A 24,363-nucleotide genomic window follows, 5' to 3' on the forward strand; every position below is an offset into this window, starting at 1 on the left:
CTCATGTCATTGCTATTAACAGCAGACTTCACCAGAGCAATGTTTCTATTTTATATAGACCGACATCAGATTCCCACTATTCGTATTCATCGAAGAGATACTGTTAGCTGTCTGATTATTAACTTGACTTACCATAGTAGCACTATCAGTCCTACACATACGGTTTTTAGGAATAAAACTGTAATAAAATGTCAAGCACCTCTGAATGTACTTTAATTTTTTGTTGCAGTTGCAGCCTGGCTGTTCAGCTTTCCAAAGTACGAGAAAGTGTTCTCATCATATCTACAGATCCTGCACATAATATATCAGATGCTTTTGACCAGAAGTTCTCTAAAGTTCCCACGAAGGTTAAAGGATTTGACAACTTGTTCGCAATGGTAATAAGAAAATGTAACACCATGGGACAGATAATTCAAGAGTATGTGCATCTCATTGAATGTGGTTTATGTGATTTTGTCTTCTGATATTGCATGACAGTTCTACTATTCCAACAATTTTTCAAGGCAAATGATGTTTTAACTGAGGTATAATTTCCAGATAGAACATCAAAAGACCTTTTCAGTTGAAGCAAAACATATTTGTTTGTGTAAAATTCTTCTAGTGCAACTGTATTAGTTACGATGACATTGGGGGGAAGAGAACTTTCGTTGCTAAACAATGCACAATAATAACTAAGTAACTGTTCATAACTTTAAAGAAAAATAGGAAACATTTACAGAGAAAATTGTGAAGGGAGAAAGTGTGACTGAATATTGGAGTGCAACTTGATCTTTAAAAAGCTGTTGGCTTTATAGTTTACAGCTGAAAAATAGAATTTATGAGATGAACTGTGATGTTGAGTGAGTGCTTATTGGCAGTGGTGTTATTGCTTTGTGAGAAGTTAAAGGAATATTAAGAGAGTTTGCTAAGGGATCCTTCCATATTTTCTCTGTATGCTCCTGCATTCTATTTTAAATACTAGGGAAAGCTCAAGCACAGGAAAATATAAATAAAATTTTCTCTTAATAACTGATTCTCTATAAGTGGACTGTCATTGCATTTAGATGAAACAATGTATATACAGTTCTGTACTGCAGAAGTGCTGAGCATACCATTAGAAATAATGGACAAGATTAAAATCAGTAAATGAAGCAACATTTTCTGATTGTTACATGATCGTATTGATAAGAATTTGAACTGGAAGTAACATGCTGCAGAACTTTTTATACTTCCAAACTCATCCCCTAATGTCTTATGGCGTCATATTTTGGGAGTATCTTCTCATTGAACAAATAAGTGTTTGTTGCACAGGATTGTGTGTGTCGATAATACACAGATGGAAAAAAAAAATTGCAGCACTAAAAAATAATTAATGTAGAGTAATGAAATTTTGGGAATACATTTGGGTACTTTGCGCTTGCTTGTACGTGCTATAATTACCCAACTTACTCATTCTGTATCATGGCAAAAGTGCTCTATGGTACATGCAAATAACTAAACCAAACAGTTTTATTAGATTATATTAGCAAGTGTACAAGCATTTGCGTAGAAAACTGGGTAATACGTTTTTGTGGATTTCTTCAGATGATCTGGTCCAGAACTTTGATAGGATATAATAACTTTCAGATAATATCTCTAAAGTTTGCAATATTTTGATGGTGTACATGTGTGTTGCTTCAGTAGATGATGGTAGCTATTGGTAGAAAACCCCAACAATCAACACTGTTACCTGAAGATGAGCAGATGCTGTAGAAGTACTTTGAAGTTGTGGCAATGCCATATAGTGCAAAGCTCAGAGCCTTAGTGGAATTTATTGCTGGGAGAGTCTTAAAGGACATGTAATATCTAGATTTTCTCTGCAAAAAATATAAGCTGTTAAATTTAGTGCACAAACAGGAATCGGTAATCATTAGTAGGGAACACACTGATTATAGTTCAGAGAATTGTGAAGTAGACAAATGTAAAACTATCTAGAGAAGGAAGGTCTTGAATTCATATAGGAAAAAAAATCTACTTTGGGTTCCTAGCACATTTCTATACATAGGCCTTGTCAACATGGCATGGCCTTGTTTCTGCCAGTTTTATTGTAGCTATGACTTCTTCCACCAAAGCATTTCTTGACATCATGACTTGTATGTCAGTACCGCAGTAATGTTTCTCAGTAGGACTGACAGGAAATTCTTATGTTCAGGAGAAAGACTTATCCATTCGTCTTCCATTGTACAAGGTTGGTTATTGAGCAGTATTTTCAGTTCCAATAATCCTATCCATATATCCTCTTGCCCCCCTCCCATGGACCATGGATCTTGCCGTTGGTGGGGAGGCTTGCGTGCCTCAGCGATACAAATAGCCGTACCTTAGGTGCAACCACAACGGAGGGGTATCTGTTGAGAGGCTGGACAAACACGTGGTTCCTGAAGAGGGGCAGCAGCCTTTTCAGTAGTTGTAAGGGCAACAGTCTGGATGATTGACTGATCTGGCCTTGTAACAATAACCAAAATCGCCTGGCTGTGCTGGTACTGCGAACGGCTGAAAGCAAGGGGAAAATGCGGCCGTAATTTTTCCTGAGGGCGTGCAGCTTTACTGTATGATTAATAGATGCTGGTGTCCTCTTGGGTAAAATATTCCGGAGGTAAAATAGTCCCCCATTCGGATCTCCGGGCGGGGACTACTCAAGAGGATGTCGTTATCAGGAGAAAGAAAATCGGTGTTCTACGGATCGGAGCGTGGAATGTCAGATCCCTTAATCGGGCAGGTAGGTTAGAAAATTTAAAAAGGGAAGTGGATTGGTCCAAGTTAGATATAGTGGGAATTAGTGAAGTTCGGTGGCAGGAGAAACAAGACTTTTGGTCAGGTGAATACAGGTTTATAAAAGACAAAATCAAATAGGGGTAATGCAGGAGTAGGTTTAATAATGAATAGGAAAATAGGAATGCGGGTAAGCTACTACCAACAGCATAGTGAACGCATTATTGTGGCCAAGATAGATACGAAGCCCACACCTACTACAGTAGTACAAGTTTATATGCCAACTAGCTCTGCAGATGACGAAGAAATTGAAGAAATGTATGATGAAATAAAAGAAATTATTCAGATAGTGAAGAGTGACGAAAATTTAATAGTCATGGGTGACTGGAATTCGGTAGTAGGAAAACGGAGAGAAGGAAACGTAGTAGGTGAATATGGATTGGGGCTAAGAAATGAAAGAGGAAGCCCCGCCTGGTAGAATTTTGCACAGAGCACAACTTAATCATAGCTAACGCTTGGTTCAAGAATCATAAAAGAATGTTGTATACATGGAAGAAGCCTGGAGATACTGACAGGTTTCAGGTAGATTATATAATGGTAAGACAGAGATTTAAGAACCAGGTTTTAAATTGTAAAACATTTCTAGGGGCAGATGTGGACTCTGACCACAATCTGTTGGTTATGATCTGTAGATTAAAACTGCAAAAAGGTGGGAATTTAAGGAGATGGGTCCTGGATAAACTGAAAGACCCAGAGGTTGTACAGAGTTTCAGGGAGAGCATAAGGGAACAATTGACAGGAATTGGGGAAAGAAATACAGTAGAAGAAGAATGGGTAGCTTTGAGGGATGTAGTAGTGAAGGCAGTAGAGGATCAAGTATGTAAAAAGACGAGGGCTAGTAGATATCCTTGGGTAACAGAAGAAATATTGAATTTAATTGATGAAAGGAGAAAATATAAAAATGCAGTAAATGAAGCAGGCAAAAAGGAATACAAACGTCTCAAAAATGAGATCTACCGGAAGTGCAAAATGGCTAAGCAGGGATGGCTAGAGGACAAATGTAAGGATGTAGAGGCTTATCTCACTAGGGGTAAGGTAGATACTGCCTACAGGAAAATTAAAGAGACCTTTGGAGATAACAGAACCACTTGTATGAACATCAAGAGCTCAAATGGAAACCCAGTTCTGAGCAAAGAAGGGAAAGCAGAAAGGTGGAAGGAGTATATAGAGGGACTATACAAGGGTGATGTACTTGAGGCCAATATTATGGAAATGGAAGAGGATGTAGATGAAGATGAAATGGGAGATACGATACTGCGTGAAGAGTTTGACAGAGCACTGAAAGTCCTGAGTCGAAACAAGGCCCCAGGAGTAGACAACATTCCATGAACTACTGACGGCCTTGGGAGAGCCAGTCCTGACAAAACTCTACCATCTGGTGAGCAAGATGTATGAGACAGGTGAAATACCCTCAGACTTCAAGATGAATATAATAATTCCAATCCCAAAGAAAGCAAGTGTTGACAGATGTGAAAATTACCGAACTATCAGTTTAATAAGTCTCAGCTGCAAAATACTAACACGAATTATTTACAGACGAATGGAAAAACTAGTAGAAACCAACCTCGGGGAAGACCAGTTTCGATTCCGTAGAAATATTGGAACACATGAGGCAATACTGAACCTATGACGTGTCTTAGAAGCTAGATTAAGGAAGGGCAAACCTACGTTCCTAGCATTTGTAGACTTAGAGAAAACTTTTGACAATGTTGACTGGAATACTCTCTTTAAAATTCTGACGGTGGCAGGGCTAAATACAGGGAGCGAAAGGCTATTTACAATTTGTACAGAAACCAGATGGCAGTTATATGAGTCGAGGGGTATGAAAGGGAAGCAGTGGTTGTGAAGGGAGTGAGACAGGGTTGTAGTCTCTCCCCGATGTTACTCAATCTGTATATTGAGCAAGCAGTGAAGGAAACAAGAGAAAAATTCGGAGTTAGAATTAAAATCCATGGAGAAGAAATAAAAACTTTGAGGTTCGCCGATGACATTGTAATTCTGTCAGAGACAGCAAAAGACTTGGAAGAGCAGTTGAATGGAATGAATAGTGTCTTGAAAGGAGGATATAAGATGAACATCAACAAAAGCTATTTGAATTATGTTGGGTGATTCTGAGGGAAGTAGATTAGGAAATGAGACACTTAAAGTAGTAAGGGAGTTTTGCTATTTGGGGAGCAAAATAACTGATGACAGTCGAAGTATAGAGGATATAAAATGTAGACTTGCAAATGGCAAGGAAAGCATTGCTGAAGAAGAGAAATTTGTTAACATCGAGTATAGATTTAAGTGTCAGGAAGTCATTTCTGAAAGTATTTGTATGGAGTGTAGCCATGCATGGAAGTGAAACATGGACAATAAATAGTTTGGACAAGAAGAGAATAGAAGCTTTTGAAATGTGGTGCTACAGTAGAATGCTGAAGATTAGATGGGTAGATCACATAACTAATGAGGAAGTGTTCAATAGGATTGGGGAGAAGAGAAGTTTGTGGCACAACTTGACTAGAAGAAGGGATCGGTTGGTAGGACATGTTTTGAGGCATCAAGGGGTCACCAATTTAGTATTGGAGGGCAGCGTGGATGGTAAAAAACGTAGAGGGAGACAAAGAGATGAATACACTAAGCAGATTCAGAAGGATGTGGGTTGCAGTGGGTTCTGGGAGATGAAGAAGCTTTCACAGGATAGAGTAGCATGGAGAGCTGCATCAGACCAGTCTCAGGACTGAAGACCACAACAACAACAAACATATTCCTTTTGCCTGCTTCATTTACTGCGTTTTTATATTTTCTCCTTTCATCAATTAAATTCAATATTTCTTCTGTTACCCAAGGATTTCTACTAGCCCTCATCTTTTTACCTACTTGATCCTCTGCTGCCTTCACTACTTCATCCCTCAGAGCTACCCATTCTTCTACTGTATTTCTTTCCCCCGTTCCTGTCAATTGTTCCCTTATGCTCTCCCTGATTTCTGTACAACCTCTGGTTCTTTCAGCTTATCTAGGTCCCATCTCCTTAAATTCCCACCTTTTTGCAGTTTCTTCAGTTTTAATCTACAGTTCATAACTAATAGATTGTGGTCAGAGTCCACTTGTGCCCCTGGAAATATCTTACAATTTAAAACCTGGTTCCTGAATCTCTGTCTTACCATTATATAATCTATCTGATACCTTCTAGTATCTCCAGGATTCTTCCATGTATACAACCTTCTTTTATGATTCTTGAACCAAGTGTTATCTATGATTAAGTTATGCTCTGTGCAATATTCTACCAGATGGCTTTCTCTTACACTTATCTCCCCCCAGTCCTTATTGCCCCTCTATGTTTCCTTCTCTCGATTTTCCTACTCTCGAATTCCAGTCACCCATGACTATTAAATTTTCGTCTCCCTTCACTACCTGCATAATTTCTTTTATCTCATCATACATTTCATCAATTTCTTCATCATCTGCAGAGCTAGTTGTCATATAAACTTGTACTATTGTAATAGGCTTCGTGTCTATCTTGGCCACAATAATGTGTTCACTATGCTGTTGGTAGTAGCTTACCCGCACTCCTATTTTTTTATTCATTATTAAACCTACTCCTGCATTGGATGAACTACTACACGGAAATTGAAGAAGCAAGGGATCCCCTTCATACATCAAGTACATTGACGCCCGCCAGACACTGTGGTTGACAAATGCACATTCATCTTTGCATTCCATTGGGATTAACTTCCAGAGAAGATCAATATATCATTTTACTGCTGTGGTTTGATGCCGTATTTCCCACCTTATGTAGTGCTTTAAATGCCAGTACATTGGGCATATGTCTTCCCAGTGAACAGGTGATCCAATTTGTGGAGACTGTGGCTGACCATTTCATGAAAATTCCTATTGTGGGCTACCACCACCACTGTCAGTGTGGGAATGACTACACTTCTCTACCCATGAAGTGGGCTCACCTAATTTAAGGAATGTAAAATCCAGGAATTAAAGCTCACAGATCACCTCTTCTAATTTGAAGCTTGGAAAGTGTACTATCTTTTGTAACCAGTCTCAGTGATATTGACTTTTGTTGCTACTCTGGTCAGACCAGTGGCAGTACTTAGCATATTTACTCACTTGATGTCGATCTCTATTAGCCACACAAATTTGTCCAGGGGGGTGATAGGCCCTCGCCTCTTGTAGTTCTTGCAGCACCATCTTCAAGAACCGCTTTCCGCATCCAGCAAGAGAAGCAGTGTCATCCTCCATTGTCTACTGGTGACAGGGCTCCCTTTTGGGAACTTTCTCCTCTGAAATAAACACATCAGTAACTCAACACCAGCCAATAGTGGAAGAAGCCAGACACATTGGATCCCAGGGCTACCCACTCTCCTTTCATTCTGACACCCATAATGGATAAGCCATCATGAGATTGTCAACTGTCAAAAGTTTTAAATAAGAGAAAGGAAAAAATTTCCGGAGAAGGCTACTCTGACACCAGAGGCACCAGATCTCTCATGTTGGTGGACTCCGAACCAATTTTTATTGAAACTCAGTTGATTCATTGTTGATCTAGGACAGGAGCTGGTCAAATACTTTCCAAGGGAAATTACTAAACAGCCATATGTTTTGAGAAGTTAGTTTATTTAGGCAGCCAGTTTCTGCATCTCATTAACTCCATCTCCAGACTCCTATGCACTACATGTAAACATAATCAGATATATCATACTTGCATAAATGGAGCCATCAACATCTTGATTCCGTGAATTCATTTTTAGTGTTTACTTTGAAGACTTGACAACTAATATGGTTGTTTGGCATTTTACTTTGGTAAATGTTCATTGATGATGTTCCACATGCACCATTGACAGAGACCGGAGAGAGAATGTGGAGAGGGGTCTGTACGTTGGGTTGTACAGATGTAATTAGTAAGTGGGCTTTCCTCTATACCATGTTGGAATCAATAGCACTGTGACTGCAGGCAACCCCAGAAATCGCCTTTTGTATTATTTATTTTATTATTTATTTATTTTATTATTAATAAATTATTAATAAAATAATTATCATTATTTATTATTATTTATTATTTATTTATTTTATTATTTATTTATAAAATGTAGCCTGGCAATGGCAAGGAAAGCGTTTCTGAAGAAGAGAAATTTGTTAACATCGAATATAGATTTATGTATCAGGAAGTCGTTTCTGAAAGTATTTTTTTGGAGTGTAGCCATGTATGGAAGTGAAACATGGACGATAACTAGTTTGGACAAGAAGAGAATAGAAGCTTTTGAAATGTGGTGCTACAGAAGAATGCTGAAGATTAGATGGGTAGATCACATAACTAATGAGGAGGTATTGAATAGGATTGGAGAGAAGAGAAGTTTGTGGCACAACTTGACTAGAAGAAGGGATCGGTTGGTAGGACATGTTTTGAGGCATCAAGGGATCACAAATTTAGCATTGGAGGGCAGCGTGGAGGGTAAAAATCGTAGAGGGAGACCGAGAGATGAGTACACTAAGCAGATTCAGAAGGATGTAGGTTGCAGTAGGTACTGGGAGATGAAGCAGCTTGCACAGGATAGAGTAGCGTGGAGAGCTGCATCAAACCAGTCTCAGGACTGAAGACAACAACAACAATTATTTATTTACCTCCCGGCAGGGGGCATTTTCTTCAGATGATCATCTTATTGCAACCACTTCCCCTTGCCCCCTCTCTGCTTTTTTCCTACTTGGTGTATGAATTTGATGTATGAATACATACCACCTCCTGTGGGGATGTAACACTTCATTTGGTAGAGGCCTTCTGATTGACCACCTTCTTTCTAATCTTGATCTTTCTCTTCCCAATGGCAGTACTCTACCCATTCTAGTGATGCCTACAGCAGTTATCGACCTGTCATCATCATCATCATCATCATCATCATCATCATCATCATCATCATCATCTCCCTGGTAGAATGGCTTCACTGCAAAGGTCACTGCACAACTATTTTTGTGACAGCAGCAACTTTTCTATGAACCTGTTGCTTCTTTGCTACTGTCTGAAGAACCCTTACCACTTTGAGCACTTCAAAGGGCCAGCTGTGTGATGTATTTCATCTGTTGACACCTTCACTTTCCGCTAGATTGCATCATCAAGATTGTGAAAGACTTCTGACATGAGCACTTGTGCCACTGGATCTGTTGTTCCCCTTTCTGCAGGCACACTGTCACTGGCCAATGTGGTACACTAAAGATATTGCAATAGCTATTAAGGATCATTGAAGGACCCTGGAACACTTCAAGTGACACCCTTCACAGACCACCCTCATAACTTTTAAGTGATTTTGTGCTAAGGCAAGATATCTAAGCAGACACAGTAAGAAAGAATGATTGGAGTGAATGAAGCTGAACTGTTCTCCCTACTGGGTCATGAGCCATGTTTGGATAGTTCAGTTGGTAGAGAACCTGTCCACGAAAGGCAAATGTCCAAGGTTCAAATCCCATTTTGCACACAGTTTTAATCTCCCAGGAAGTGTCAGAAGTACCTTCTTGTCATTCTTAGTGTGTTCTTTACCAAATATTACTTTCCTTCCCTTTCTCCCCCTTGACCCCTCCACCTTCACTGTACTTAATACATGTCCATGTCTGATTATCAGCAACAGCAGCAGCAGCACTTGCCATTTGACACCTGGTGCAATATAAATGCATGTTCCAGGCTAATCCATCTTGCTCTTTTGTGTTTTGCAATATCATCTAACAACTTTCTATTAGGTTGTCACCCTGGTCTCAACCACCATCTTGGAATGCAAGAAGGAACTTCCTCCGTCCATCACCCATCGTTGTACATGGCTATATGTCCCACCATTTTCTCTGCAGTCCTTATTACATTGTGGGAGCACGCAGACAAATAGTTGCGTGTGCACAGTACAGGGGCAGTGGCAACTAAATACTGTTCATTTTAACATTCAGCTGTCTATATTTCAAATTTTAAATAGCCTACTTATACCCCGTTGCTACCTGTGGCTTTACGGATATGAGCAGCCCATAGTGAGTGGCCTTCATGCATTCTCCCTTTTTTTTTTTTTTTTTTGGCTAAATTCCTTCTGGCCTGTTACTTATTTTATATGTGACTTGTAAGTACTGCCGCTGTCTTGTATTGTTAGTCAGTACTTACACTTTTTTATATAAAAAGTTTCTTTTCCCATAAATTTGTAATGATGTTATAGGCCACTTTAAACATTTAAATTCTGATTAAGGCATTCTTAGAAATGTTGAAACCTGGTTAATAAGTCTAAAAATTGTGACAGAGGGAACATTTGTTTCAACTTTAATTACAAAGTAATGTTGTTGGGGGAAGCACAGAGCATACACTAGCTCTATTTGGCAATTATCTTCAAGTACATGCAAAAACGTTAGTAACATTGGCTCAGAATTGTTGCTTACCATTATTGAAGGCACTCAGCAGAAGCTTTTTAAAACAGTGGTTACTTTTTTTTTTTTTTAAAAAAAAAAGCTACTTATGTAACTAATTTAGTTCTGACACCATTTTATATAGTAAATTTGGAAAATAATGTATATGGTGCTCAGTAAGATCTTGTACTCTCCCTAATTTATGTGTTTCTTGTTTACTTTCCAGGAGATTGACCCAAATGTAGGTTTCAATGAACTCCCAGAAGAATATTTTGAGGGGGACAATGAAGCCATGAAATTAAGTAAGAGTGTTATGCAGGAAATAGTTGGAGCATTTCCTGGAATTGATGAAGCCATGAGCTATGCAGAAGTTATGAAGTAAGTTTCTGTAATGTTGGAGATGCACTAGTATTATTTAAATTCATAGTATGTTACTGCAATATTATTTATAATGCAGACTGCTCACTTTGTTTTGCACATCAATGTGAAGCAAATCGTTAGGCTAAAAGAAGGTAAGACTGCACTCCAAGCCCATCGACGATGATTTATATGTACAGTGCTACAGTTATTTCACATACAGGCATGTTCAGTTTTAATTTATGCTACACAGACTTTAATTTATAAAGGGACCTATTTCCCCTGTGATTGATTCCAGAATTTATTTTGGCCGTCTTTCCAAGCTTGTGAATTGGTTCATGTATTTACATGTTAACGCTTACATGAAATGAAATAGGCATACAGCATTATTGGCCATGAGACCCCATCTGAGATGTTCAACCACCTGGTGCAGGTCTTTACTTGGCGCCACTTCATCTATGAAGATGAGAAACCCCCCCCCCCCCCCCACACACACACACAGTCCTGAGCAAAGCAAATTCCTGACCAGCTGGCAGTCGAATTTGGGACCTCGTGATTGAGAGTCAGCAATGGTGCCCACAAGACCTTGAGCTGCTGACAACCCTTAGGTACAAACTGGTTACAATGTTTGTTGAAGTATCTAATGCACATAAATCGAAGCAAAAGAATTTTGAGCTGTTTAGCTGTAATTTGGTGTGTTTATTTGATAAATATCTGTGTTGAGCTTCCAGAGCCTGTGATGGTGATTAGTATCCCATTTAACAGCATTTTTGGTACATTACCACGTGCCCACAACTGAGTGTGTTTCAGTATGTTAACATAATACAATTAGAGACATTGTTGGCATCTTAGTGTGCCACTTCTCGATGGCGGCAGTTTCTGCCTAAGATGCCTGACCATTTATTATGCATGACCAAGTACAGGTATTTTTTATACACCTTAAGATGGGATTTTGACATTCCAAAACTGGTTGTAAATTGAATATATCATTATTACAACAAAATCGGTTGTCATTCTGTTAATCATGCTCCTCAGTTGTGGATTTTCTACAAATCTTGTGTAATTTGAGGTGTGTTCGCTTTTATTGTTTGTTCTAAATGTCTCTCTGTAGTTTAATGGGTTTGAAAGCATTGCATAATTTCATTAATATAGATACGAATCTGAATACTAAACAGCATTAAAGTTCACATATGAGGGGCATTCAGTAAGTAATCAACACATATTTTGCTGAAAGCAAATTGGTTTTACTCAGGATTCTAATAACCATATTGTTCCCCACTCATTTGGCTACAAAACCCATTTTTTTCCAACATAATCTCCAATCAATGTGGTGGCCTTACTCTTTATTACTGGGGAGGCCAGTATGCCCAAACGGCACCATTCTACTGGTTGACATCAGAGCCAACGTCTTAATGCATCAATGACCTTCCAATCATCCACGTACTGCTTCCTGTGGAGTTCATCCGTCATTGAGCCAAACACATGGAAGTGAGGTGCGAGATCCAGGTTGCTAAATCTATAGGGCAAGAACCAACTTGTTTTGCAAACTTTTTTTATCGAGGGAACTACAAAAAACCACCAACTGTAACACACTCTTCAAAACCAAAAACAATAAGGATCCCTTCTGCAGATCAAGCAAATAACAACTAATTCCTATAATCAGAGTGCCCTTTGACTCTATACCTGTACAACTGTTCCGTGTCAAAGTCAGCTGTTATCTGCTGGTAGATAGCCTAACATGAAGGAAGCGACATATCCGAATCATTGCGGAAGAGAGGATTTTTGAGGTGGCACACTACTTGACCAGGTGATCTTCTCTGCACTCGGTGTGAGTCGTGGACTGCCCGCTGAACAGCCGGGCACCAGCTTATCTGGCCCCGAGGGGAAGGATATTTCTGAGACTATTTGCACACATGTGATCACCAGGAAATAGTTCATTGATAGTCGCGTCACATTCCTCTGCTGCTGGTTGATGCCCTCTGATGGACATTGGCTGCACCTACATGTTTGATGTCAACTGTGATACTTGCTTGTAAACACTCTTGTATCGTCTAGACTTCACAACTGTAGGCAACCCCCATTGCTGGTTTGTCTGCAGTGTTGTTGCTGCAGTAGGCATCTATGGTGACTGCAGCAGTCCTCCCCCCAACTCCCCCAGGGTTGAGGTGAAGTCACATCTCGATGTTGGTCCCAGGTTCCACTGGTGGAGCAAGACCACGGGTTGCGGCGGAAGCGCTGGTGGTGGGGGAACCTCATCGACATCCATAGTTGAAGGATGCGTCCACGGAGATTATGCGTGGTGTGGCGGCAGTGACGATTGCAGTTGCTATGACAGCAGTAGTAGTAAAGAGACATCCGATAAGCCGCTGGCCTCCCGGAAGACCTCAGATCAGAGGCGCGGCACTGGAGATAATGTTAGTGCTGTGCCTGGCCCACAATGGTGCTGTAGCTGGTCAAGGTGCTTCTGACGGGGGTAACTATTGCCGAAGATGACAGTTATCATGGTGCGGCTGAGAAGCATGGAGACCTTGGCGGAATGCCAGCAGGGATGGCCCCTTGGGAAACACCAACTCCCAGGCTGGATCCTGCGGAGACAACAGCAGTTGCGCCGAGACCAGAGCAACTGTAGGAGGAGAAGCAGAAAACAGAAGTGACAAGGGCATCCAATGACGGTGGCTATGCAGCTTCTCTGCTGGAGAGGACCCATTGTGACCAGAAGAACAATAAGTAGACAAGAAGAGGTCAAGGGTAGCCGCCTGAGAGTTATGCTGACGCAGTTTGGCCATCTGTGATTGAAACGTGTGGACAAACCTTTCAGCCAACCCATTGGATGTGGGATGGAATGGTGCCGTATGGAGCAACTGGATGCCCGATGTAGCACAGAATGAAGTTAACTGGGCCGACGTGAACTGTGGGCTGTTGTCCGTCACAGTCGCCTTCAGGAGACCCATGATGGCGAAAATATGAGAGGAGGCTTGAACGGTGTGAACGGTGGTCGTCAAGGACATGCGTGCAACATATGGAAAACAACTGCTGACATCCCCCAAAATGACCCAGTAGGATCCTAAGAATGGACCTGCAAAGTCCAGTTGGAGCTGGGACCATGGGGCAGCGATCAAAGGCCTCGGTGGTGGCGCAGACTGCTGATGCTGACCAGAGGAGCAGGAACATACCATGTGGGCCATTTCGCTGTCCATTCCATGCCAATAGACACATTGGCGGACAAGGTGCTTCATCAGGACAATACCACAGTGTCACAGTAATAATAGTGTGAGGACCCGCTGATGGAGGGAGGATGGTATCACGACATTCAAATGATCAGTGTCCCCTAAGAGAAGAAGAACCCTGTCGTAAACGGCAAATTCATAGCAGCGAGGCCAGTAAGTCCGAACCCCCGGGTCCAACACCTAATGATGATTGGAGGGCCATCCAACTTGAACGTGGTGCAGAATCCTCTGGAGACCTGAGTCAGAGGTCATGAGCTGTGCGACGAGCTAGGCATTCAGTGGCAACACGGCGATGGAGGCTGCATCATCTGGATGAAAACAAGCAACCGGATCAGCATCAAAGCCGGAATCCGCCCCCACAGGAAGTCGAGAAAGGAGATTGGCCAAGGCCAAGGCATACTAACGGATGTCGTAAGTGTACCCTGCAAGCAACAATGCCCAGCACTGCAGGTGGCGAGTGGTCTGGGCAGGGATGGGGGATGTAACACTGAACACCGGGACCAAGTGCTTGTGGTTCGTGTAGAGCATGAACCGGCGGAGTAGATGAAGTGGTGGAACTTCTTGAATTCAAATACGATGGCTAAGGCCTCCTTCTCAATGTAGCTACAGTTGCACTGTGCATGTGATAGGGTTTTCGAGGCGAAAACCACTGAGTGCTCAACACCATTAGCGATATAAGACAATGTAGCCCCCAGCCCGTGATCCAACGCTTCGGCGGCCAAAGGAAGAGGCCTAGCAGGGTCATGTGGGACGAGGCATGGTGGAGTGAGAGGAGCAGATTTGAGATGCTGAAAAGCCCAATCACATTCCGGTGATCAGGTCCAGGGAACATTCTTGCGAAGTAGAGGCTCCTCCAGAGCCCAGCATGTGGGATGAAATCCTGATAATAGGTGAGTTGACCCTAGCTGGGAGAGTTTTAGCTGGGAGATGTTTTTCGGTGTCAGGAGTCGCTGAATAGCCTCGAGGTATCCAGTGTTGGGTGAATGTCTGTGGTACTCAAGACATGGTCGAGATATGTCACTTGTGGCAAAAAAAAATTGACATTTGGCCCTATTGCACTGCAACCCTGCAGCCTGCAGAACCTCGAAAAGTCTCCGAAGATTCCACACTAAGTCTGGGGCCAAGATCCGTGTGACTAAGATGATGTCTAAGTAATTGGCACCTCTAAAAAGGAAGTGTTGACTGGCAGTTGGAGGTATGCTTCCCTAAGATCAATCTTGACGAAGATCTTTCCACCTGCCAACTTGGAAAGAATATCATCGACCTACGGGACAGGGTAAGAGTCAGAAACAGACCAGGTATTGACAGTGGGCTTAAAATTGTCACATACACAGAGGGAGCCATTAGGTTTTTCGAGGATGACAATGGGCGAAGTCCAGCGACTTGGTGAACTGATGTCAGAACTCCCACCTCCTCGAGGCACCTCCTTTCCTTGTGTTGGGTGTCCCACAGGGCAAAAGGCAATGGATGAGCCTTAGAAACTTCGGAAATGCTGAGGAAGGTAGTTAGATGTGCGCTTCAAAACTGGACATCCCCAGGGAAGAATCAGAGAAGACGTTAGGGAAAGAATCAAAAAGCTCCTGTAAAGGAGTATAAGGAGACACAATTTGTACCGCCAGGGCTGAATTATGGATCTCAAGGCCAAGAGAATGAGTGATCCATCCCCAACAGGTTAGTGGCTGTGGGGGCAGCTACGACCAAAACTTGAGTGGTGACGACTTGAGAGAGATATCGTACCTGCACCAGGAACCAGCCCTGCATGCAGTTAAGGTCATTACTATAGCTCTTCAAGGGGGTCACGAACAGGCGCCACACGCAAGCGGAAGTGAGTCGCCGTCAATAATATTAACAGAGGAGTGCGGTTGATCTGGACCCTCAGAGAGATGGATGCTGCTCTGTGTGGGAGGACCATCTGGACAAAAGAGACGACGGGTACGACAATCACGGCGCTGGTGCGTAGTGAAGCATTGATGACAGGAGGGCAACTTCTGACATTGCTGAGCCCAAGAACCGATAATCGTTTCTGGAGGAGGAGGAGGAGGAGGCAGTGGTGGGGCGCTTGCTGTGGCCACTGCTCTGGTGATCGTAGCACCAAGAAATGACAGGATAGCAGTGTGGCAAAGACCTGTGGTGAGGCATGGATTGCTACAGACGAACGGGAAGACTGTTCATGGGCATGAGTGACTGTCAGACGTGTGCCCAAGGAGGGATCTTTCAGCTATAACAGATCCATTCGCAGGGCACTGGCACAAGCAGGGATCAGAATCATTTCGCGAATGAGGGCTGAACCATACGACTGCTTACATCCCAGATTGGGACAAGAGAACTGACAATCCTGGGCAAGCTATCCATTCCCTGTCAGACTGTGATGGAAGCTTCTTACAGCTGAAGAATGTGTGGTGAGCTGCTGCGACGTGGACCTGAGCATCAAAATGCTCCGCTAAACTGGCGGTAAGCTGTATGTAAGGGAGAGCAGGGGGTTCTAACTCCAGATGCAACTACTGCACTAAGTGATAAATGTCAGAACCCACATCAGGAAGAAAAAGTGCACGACGCTGGCCAGCGTCAACGATTCCATGGGCAAGGAAATGTTGTTCCAAGCAAGCTGCATAATCACTCCATGGTTCAATAGACTTGGCAAACACCTGGAATGCGGCAGAAGCGGCTAATGCCAGAATGCCCGGGGGAACATTAGTCAGAGCCTGCAGACGCTGAATCAGAAGTTAATTTGTGTATTGCATATGATCCAACAGCTCAAGGACACAAGCCAATGGCACATCTAAACCCAGAATACCTTCAGCCATGTCAACAAACAATGGAGCAATGCAGGAATTTGAACAAACTCGTCTTCACTGCTAGATTTACAGAACAAGAACCAACTCATTTTGCCAACTTTTTATTTAGGGAACTACAGTGAGTCACCAAGAGTAACACTCTCTTCAAAACCGAAAACAATAAGGATCCCTTCTATGGATCTAGCAAATAACAACTAGTTCCTATAATGAGAGTTCCATTCGACTCTATACCCCTACAACTGTTTGTCCAAGTCGGCTGTTACCAGCTGTTAGATAGCCTAACATGACAGAAGCGACGTATCACAATTGTTGCGGAAGAGAGAACGCTCGAGGTGGCACACTGCTGGACCAGCCGATCTTCTCCGTACTCAGTGAGTGGAGACTGCCCACTGAACAGCTGAGCGCTGGCGTATCTGGCTCTGTGGGGAAGGATATTTCTGAGACTATTTGCACACACGTGATCACCAGGAAATAGTTTGTTAATCCTCGTGCCCCCTTCCTCTGCTGCTGGTTGATGCCCTCTGATGGATGTTGGCCGCTCCTATGTTTTTGTTGTCAACTGTGGTACTTGCTTGTAAACACTCTTGTGTCAGCCAGACTTCCCAGTGGAGTTGGCAACCCGCATGTCTGATCTGTCTTCGGTGTTGCTGCTACGGTAGGTGTCTGTGGTGACCGCAACACAGGTGGACGAGTAAGAACACTTCAATGAAGTTTTTTGAGCTTCTCTCAGGTGCATAGACTTTTGAGGCCTTGTGTTGTCATTAAGAAAGAGATGTTAGTTTGCATTTTTGTGTCGACAAACACTCTAAAGTCTCTCTCTCTCTCTCTCTCTCTCTCTCTCTCTCTCTCTCTCTCTCTCTCTCTCTCTCTCTCTCGTTTTCTTTTTTTTCCCCTTCAATTGTCTGAGGGTAGCACAATACACTTCAGTGTCTATTGTTACGCTATGATGGAGGACATCAAACAGAATAATCCCTTCAGAGTCCCAGAAGACTGTCGCCATGACTTTATGGTTGAGGTTGCAGCTTTGAACATTTTCTTTGGAGGAGAGACGGCGTGGAGCCACTCCTTGGATTGCCATTTTGTTTCTGGTTCAAAATGATGAACTCATGTTTCATAGCTTATTAAAATCTTTGACAAAATGTGTCGCAATCAGCTTTGTAATGTGCAAGCAATTCCATACAGTCCTTTGTTGCTCTTATGGTCTTCTGTTAGGCGGTAAGGAACCCAGCGACCAAACACCTTTGCGTGCCCGAACTGGTGGACAAGTGTGCTAGCACTACTAACAGAGATATCCAGTTGTGCTGGGAGGTGTTTGATTATGACTCATTGATCACATTAACTGAGTGTGTCCACACATTCAAACATTGTAGGATTCACAGTTGTGTGTGGCCGGCAAACCGGCTGCCAGGCGGGATATAGGTCAGGTTTGCACGACTTTGTTGCCATTAAAAATGTCTCGCGCAATGACTTGTCATGCATCTGTTCACTGCCAGGTCTCCATAGAGATTAAGCAAGGACCTATGAGTACACCTTTGAATAACTGTAATGTTCTTGTTTTCCACCAAAAGGAACTCAGTGACAGCTCTCTGCTTGGAACTCGCCTCCGTTACAGACACCATACATGTAGTGTCACCATCTATTGTAACTTCATGAAGCTACAGAGGCTGAAGCAGGAATATTCTACTGTGTCCCACACCACGTTCTGTATTTTGTCACCTTAAATTGGCTGAGAAAAGAGGTGTCGCATTACTTATTGAACACCCCTCATAGTTATGGTGGCAATAAATTAATAACAATGAAACTATAATATAGTGTTTAAGAAAGAAAATTTGATGTTGAGAGATGTTTCTCATTAAACATAGTAGGGTCGATATAGATCACAAGTAGTCATTAACAAATTATAATTCAAATTTTTTTTTGTAATTACTTTTCAGTTGAAAAGCTTCCAAAACATACAAGGAGACCACACTCTGGTTTGTTTGTAGTTTTCATATTTCGTGAGATCCAGAATTCGCGTATGAATCTGACAGAGCGTTAAATGCAGGTCTAAAAAATTCTCAAGAAAATTGACTTTGAAGTTTTCCAAGCAATGTTAATTCACCAAATTTAGGATGAACCGTATGGCTTAATCGGTAGCGTTCAAGATTGGTAATAGTCAGATCACTGCCTTGATTCTCATTTTGGTGATTATTTTTTCTTTTGGTTCAATTTGGATACTTATGTGGCTGAAATTTAACTCGTCAAATATATGATAACTAACACATTTAATTATCATTTAATATGACAAATGCACATCACCTTATTTCTAATTGCATATTGCACAGTTACTCTCATAAGTTACTGTGCTGAGACTGATCATAAAGTGAAGAAGTCAAGGCAACCGTTGTCAGTTAATAGTAAAATATGTACTGCAAAGACTGTTTACACACAGAGGTAAAAATTAGCATTGTTAATTTTCTTCGTATAGGTGTGCTCTAATATTTTCTCAGCACTCACATGCATTTGTCATATAAAGCAATCATTATATATGTGTTAATTATCAATGTATGATGAATTTTATATTTAAATTACATTGTTGATAGAGCTGTACAGAAATAAACGAAAAAAGACCAAAATGAGCAAATCCAGTGATTATCAGTTTTGAGCCCCATTGATTGAGCCACGCAACTCCCTGAAGACTTGTCCTAACTTTAGTTAATTAATGTTGTTCATAAAACTTCCAGTCTGGTTTTCTTGAGAATATCTGAGAGGTGTATTGAACACCTTTAGGTCATTGATACTAGAGTTCTGAACTTCACACACTGTAAATATATAAAATCCAGGTAAGTGAAGTAGGACTCAAACACCGAAGGTTCTGTATGACGTAATGATGTATATAGATTGTTCATCTATTCTGGGAGTTTAGAATTTTGACTATTTTTTTCCGTTGTCAATATCAGTAGGGGCAAGATATCAATAAGTGACACAAATGGCTGTATGGTTTGAAAAGTTCTTGACCATGAGAGGTCAGTGCTAGTGCAACAAGTTGTTCACGTGATATTCATTTGACTGTTGCCTGTAAACACGAGCTATGTCAATGCTCTTGGAAGAGAGCTGTTGCATAGTGATTTGCGAAGATGGAAAAAATAGACATTCAAGCAGTGATTAAGCACTTCATAAAGCAAGGTATGAAAGCAAAGGACATTCATGCTGATTTCCAGAATACACTGGGGGACTTTTCTCCTTCATTTTCAACTGTTGCCAAGTGGACAAATGAATTTAAATTTGGTCAGGAGAGCTTAGATGATGATCGGTCTGTGGTCAGCCAAGATGTCACTACTCCAGAAATCATTGCAAAAGTGAACAAAATGGTCATGGAGGATCACTGATTGAAAGTGCTCACACTTGACAGATGTCATCTGAAAGGGTATATCACATTTTAACTGAAGAATTAGAAATGAAAAAAATTATCTATAAGATGGGTGCCACAACTCTTGACGCTGGACCAGAAACAGGAGAATGAATGTATCGGAACAATATTTGCCCCATTTTAGGAGAAACAAACAAGATTTTTTGTGCTGGTTTGTGACCACAGATGAAATGTGGGTGCACTACTATACCCCAGAGACAAAACAGTCAAAGCAGTGGAAACATGCTCATTCTCCACCACCAAAGAAACCAAAGACAATTACTTTGGTGGGAAAGGTCATGGCATCAGTGTTCTGGGATGCGGCGGGGACTATGTTTGTAGGTTAGCTCCCCATTGCCAAACAATTACTGAAGAATACTATGCTAACCTCCTGGACAAATTGCAACAAAAGATACGCAAAAATGGCCAGGTCTCGGAAGGAAGAAAGTCATCTTCCATCAGACAACGCACGCCCGCCCACATGTGCCATTGCCATGGCAAAATTATGCGAACTAAAGAATGAATTGTTGCCACATCCATCTTATTCACCAGACTTCCATCTCTTCCCAAAACTGAAAATTTTTCTTGGTGGACGAAGAATCACTTCAAATGAAGTCCCTTTTGTGGGTATGTGTGTGGCTCCGAGTTACTGCAGTCTCCTTCCTTTTTCCAGACTGCATTACCGTCCCTGTTCCTCTCCTTTCCTGTCCTTGTTCCTTCCTCCCTGCCTCCTCCTTTCCCTCTTGGTGGACTTCTTTGTATCAACCTGGCTATCCTCTTGGCTTTGTTTTGGTATGTGCTATTGTTTAGTTTGCTGTTTCTATCTCCTTTTTGGCGTTTTTGGTCCCCTTGGAGTTTGACCTTTTAAGTACCCACTTGGCTGAGCTCCCTGACAACACAGGGATCACACTGCTGGTACCTGAGCTGTAAACACCTTGTTTATACCAAGGAGTCGATGCTCATCACTTTGGGGCATCATAACTCCCAGCAATGGCCGCCGTACCAATCGGCCCTTGCGTTGGCTGGGTGGCGCCCACGGGCGAGCCCCTGGTCAGAGTGGGTGGTACTAGGGCAGACACCTTGCACATGAAGCGACAAAAGCTTCAACATCCTGGCCATTCTGTGTCGTGTCTAAGAGAGATAGAAGATGTGACACTCCTTATTCTGATCCTTCAGCCTTCCCCTCCCTGACCACCCATTGGGAGGAGGGTTAAGCTCACTGGCTTGGGTTTAAACCTTTCTGCCAGTACCTGGTTTGTACTAGGACATATGTCGAAAATTTTGCCACGACCAAGCCTTTGGTTTCCTAGTGACGATTGAAGATAAGTATGGTGAAGTGGAATCGATGAGTAAAATGCGGTCTGGTTCTTTGCTCATAAAGACATCTGCAGGTGTCCAATCTTAAGCCCTGCACGCTTGTGACCATCTTGGTGACAACTCAGTCTCCGTTGTACCCCACCAATTTTTGAACTTGGTATAGGGCATCATTTTCCAACGGAATTTTCTTCTCCAAACTGATGAGGCACTCCGTGCATACCTCGAGCGGCGAGGAGTTCAATTTATCCTCTGTGTACAGCGAGACCCTAAAAACAATTGCACTGATACAGTCGCCTTTATCCTGGCCTTCGAGGGGGATACTCTCCCAGAGAAGGTCAATGTCATGGTGTATAAGTGTGATGCTTTAAATGCTTACAGTTTCGACATGTCTTCCTGCTGCACCAATGATCCGCTCTGCGGTGACTGCGAGCACCCCCTCCATGAGGAGAGAGCCTGTGCTCCCCCACCAGTGTGCGCAAATTGTAATGCACAGCATCCTCCACGCTCGCCAGCATGCCCGGTGTATGTGAAAGAACGACGGATTCAAGAGTACAAGACCTTAGATCGACTTACTTATCCCGAGGCATGTTGAAAGTATGACTGGCTCCATCCCGTGCCTATAACTTATACATTTGCTTCAGTTACGTCCATTCCCCTTCCTACTCTTTCCTCTTCCCAACCCCGCTCCATTCACCCCACGCCTTCTGCCTCACGCTCCCTCTCCCACTACCTCTCCCCCAACCCATCAGTACCCATACCCTCTCCCGCCTGAGAAGCGCTCCCCTTCTTTGGCAACTGCTGGTATTGGAGCTGCCTCCCAGAACTCTGCTTCCTGGCACCCCCTTAAAGGTGATCTGCAACTCCACATCAGCTGTGTGATCCACGGCCGGTGGTTGCTAAGATTGCCACGTATAGTTCTGTGCCCGACCTCAGTGCAGTCTGCCGTTCTCTTCCTTCACAAGAGAAGAAGCAGAAACACAAGAATAAGTGCAAGGCCCCTCCGGTATCCCCTGAGGTGCTGCCTTGCCCTCCTCCAGCCAATGAACCAACAGAGTCTGACCTCACCTATATGGGCATTACCTCATCCATATCGGTTATGGATGGCGACTCAGCAGCATGACCAGCTCTGGTCCATTTGGTTACCATTTGGACTCCTTGAGAATCCTCCAGTGTAATTGTAATGGATGTTTGTGTCACCTCCTGAAGTTGCAGCCCCTTCTTTCCTTCTACTCTGCTGCTTGCATTGCTCTTCACGAGACCCAATTTGTCAATTGTTACTCATCCACTCTTCATGGGTTCCACACTTTCTGTTGGAACTGAATTGGCCCCTTGTGGTCTTCTGGTGGTGTTCGCACCTTGGCCTGCAAGGACATTGCTATAAATGGGTTCCCCTCTATACCACTCTGGAAGCAATTTCTGTCAGGGTCCATCTGGCCACTCCAATCACAATCTGTAATCTCTACCCCCCGCCTGACAGGCCACCCACATCCCTTGTCCTAACCACCCTTCAACAACTCCTTTCTCTCTTCCTGCTTCTAGGGCACTTTAATGCTCACAACCCTCTTTGGGGTAGTCACATGACTACTGCACTGGGCACGACAGTTGAAGCTGTTAAGGCAGGGCTTGACTTCTGTCTACTAAACACCGGCGCTCCCACACACTTTAGTGTGGCACATGACACTTTCTCTGCCATTGACCTCTCCATCTGCAGTCCGGGCCTTCTTCCTTCCGTTCAGTGGAGTGTCCACGATGATTTATGTGACAGCGACCATTACCCGATTGTTTTGACCTTCCTTCAATGTATCTCACTTCATCACCCTCCCAGGTGGGCCCAGCAGTATTGATGAGTCTACACAGACTTTGACTGTCGCCGTTCTTTCTGTACCTGTTTTAGCCATCCTTTCTTCCTTGGGTCCCCTTCCATAGGAAGAAGGTCCCTTGGTGGACTCCAGAAATTGTTGCGGCCATAAGAGACCGCCGCTGTGCTCTTCAACACTTCAAGCAGCATCCTCCTACTGCTCTCCTTCTGGTCTTTAAACAATGCCGCACTCGGACCCGTTACCTAATCAAATTTCAGAAATGGATATTCTGGGAACGATATGTGGCAGCCATAGGACCACACACCCCCTCTTCACAAGTCTTGGTGAAAGTCAGGCAAATTTTTGGCCACTGTCCTCCCACTGGTGTTGTAGGAATTTCTGTGCATGGTGTTGTCCTTGCCCATGCGGACTTCGTCGCAGAGCATTTCGCTCAACACTAAAGCTTCGGCATCGACTCAGCATCCGCCCACGTTCCTCCTCCTGAAAGAGCGCTAGGAATGACTGCCTTTGTGTTTCATTTCTCGATGCTTGCAGCCTTATAATGCCCCATGTAGCGAGTGTGAATTTGCCAGCACCCTTGCCCTTTGTCCCGACATGGCTCCTTGACTGGATCAGATACATAACCAAATGTTCCATAACTTAACAGTGGCTGGCCACCATCGTATACTAACCGGATTCAACCGTCTGTGGAGTGGGGGGGGGGGGGTATTTCCTACCCAGTGGCAGGACAGAATTGTTATTCCGATGTTGAAGCCTGGGAAGCAACCTTTTCAGTTGGATAGCTACCGTCCAATCAGCCTTACCAACACCCTCTGCCAGCTCTTTTAACTCCTGGTGGATCGGTGGCTGTTTTGGATCCTTGAATCCTGCACACTTTTGTCATCCACTCAAGGTGGTTTTTGCTGTGACCACTCTACGGTGAATACCTTGGTCCACCTGGGGTCTGCTATCTGGTCGGCTTTTGGCCATTGGCAACACCTCATTGGAATCTTGTTTGACCTGCATAAAGCCTACACCACCACCTGGCACCCCCACATCCTCACCACCCTTCACGAATGGGGCCTTCGTGGCACTCTGCCCATTTTTATCTGTAACTTGCTTTCTTGTCGCTCTTTCCGGTCCAAGTAGGTTCTTCCTACAGCACTTCCCATCGGCAAGAAAATGAGGTTCCACAGGGTGCAAGAAAATGAGGTTCCACAGGGTTCAGTGCTGAGTATCCCTCTCTTTCTCATAGCCATTAATGGACTGGTGGTGGCTGCTGGGCTGACAGTGTCCCCCTCTTTGTATACTGACGATTTTTGTATTTACATAGCTTC

At 43.1% G+C, this 24,363-nt stretch overlaps 1 protein-coding gene across 1 annotated transcript in view; it reads left to right on the plus strand.

Moving 5' to 3' along the window:
• The window catches only part of LOC126272863 (ATPase ASNA1 homolog), a 73,334-nt gene that overhangs the window by 14,855 nt on the left and 34,116 nt on the right, over nt 1-24,363 (plus strand). Inside the window, exons 2-3 of the mRNA XM_049976082.1 lie at nt 230-377; nt 10,370-10,521. Of these exons, the coding sequence (XP_049832039.1) occupies nt 230-377; nt 10,370-10,521 (300 nt within the window). The remainder of the gene's footprint in view (nt 1-229; nt 378-10,369; nt 10,522-24,363) is intronic.

This window comes from Schistocerca gregaria, chromosome 5, assembly GCF_023897955.1.
Source record: "Schistocerca gregaria isolate iqSchGreg1 chromosome 5, iqSchGreg1.2, whole genome shotgun sequence".
In the NCBI taxonomy this organism is placed as follows: domain Eukaryota; kingdom Metazoa; phylum Arthropoda; class Insecta; order Orthoptera; family Acrididae; genus Schistocerca; species Schistocerca gregaria.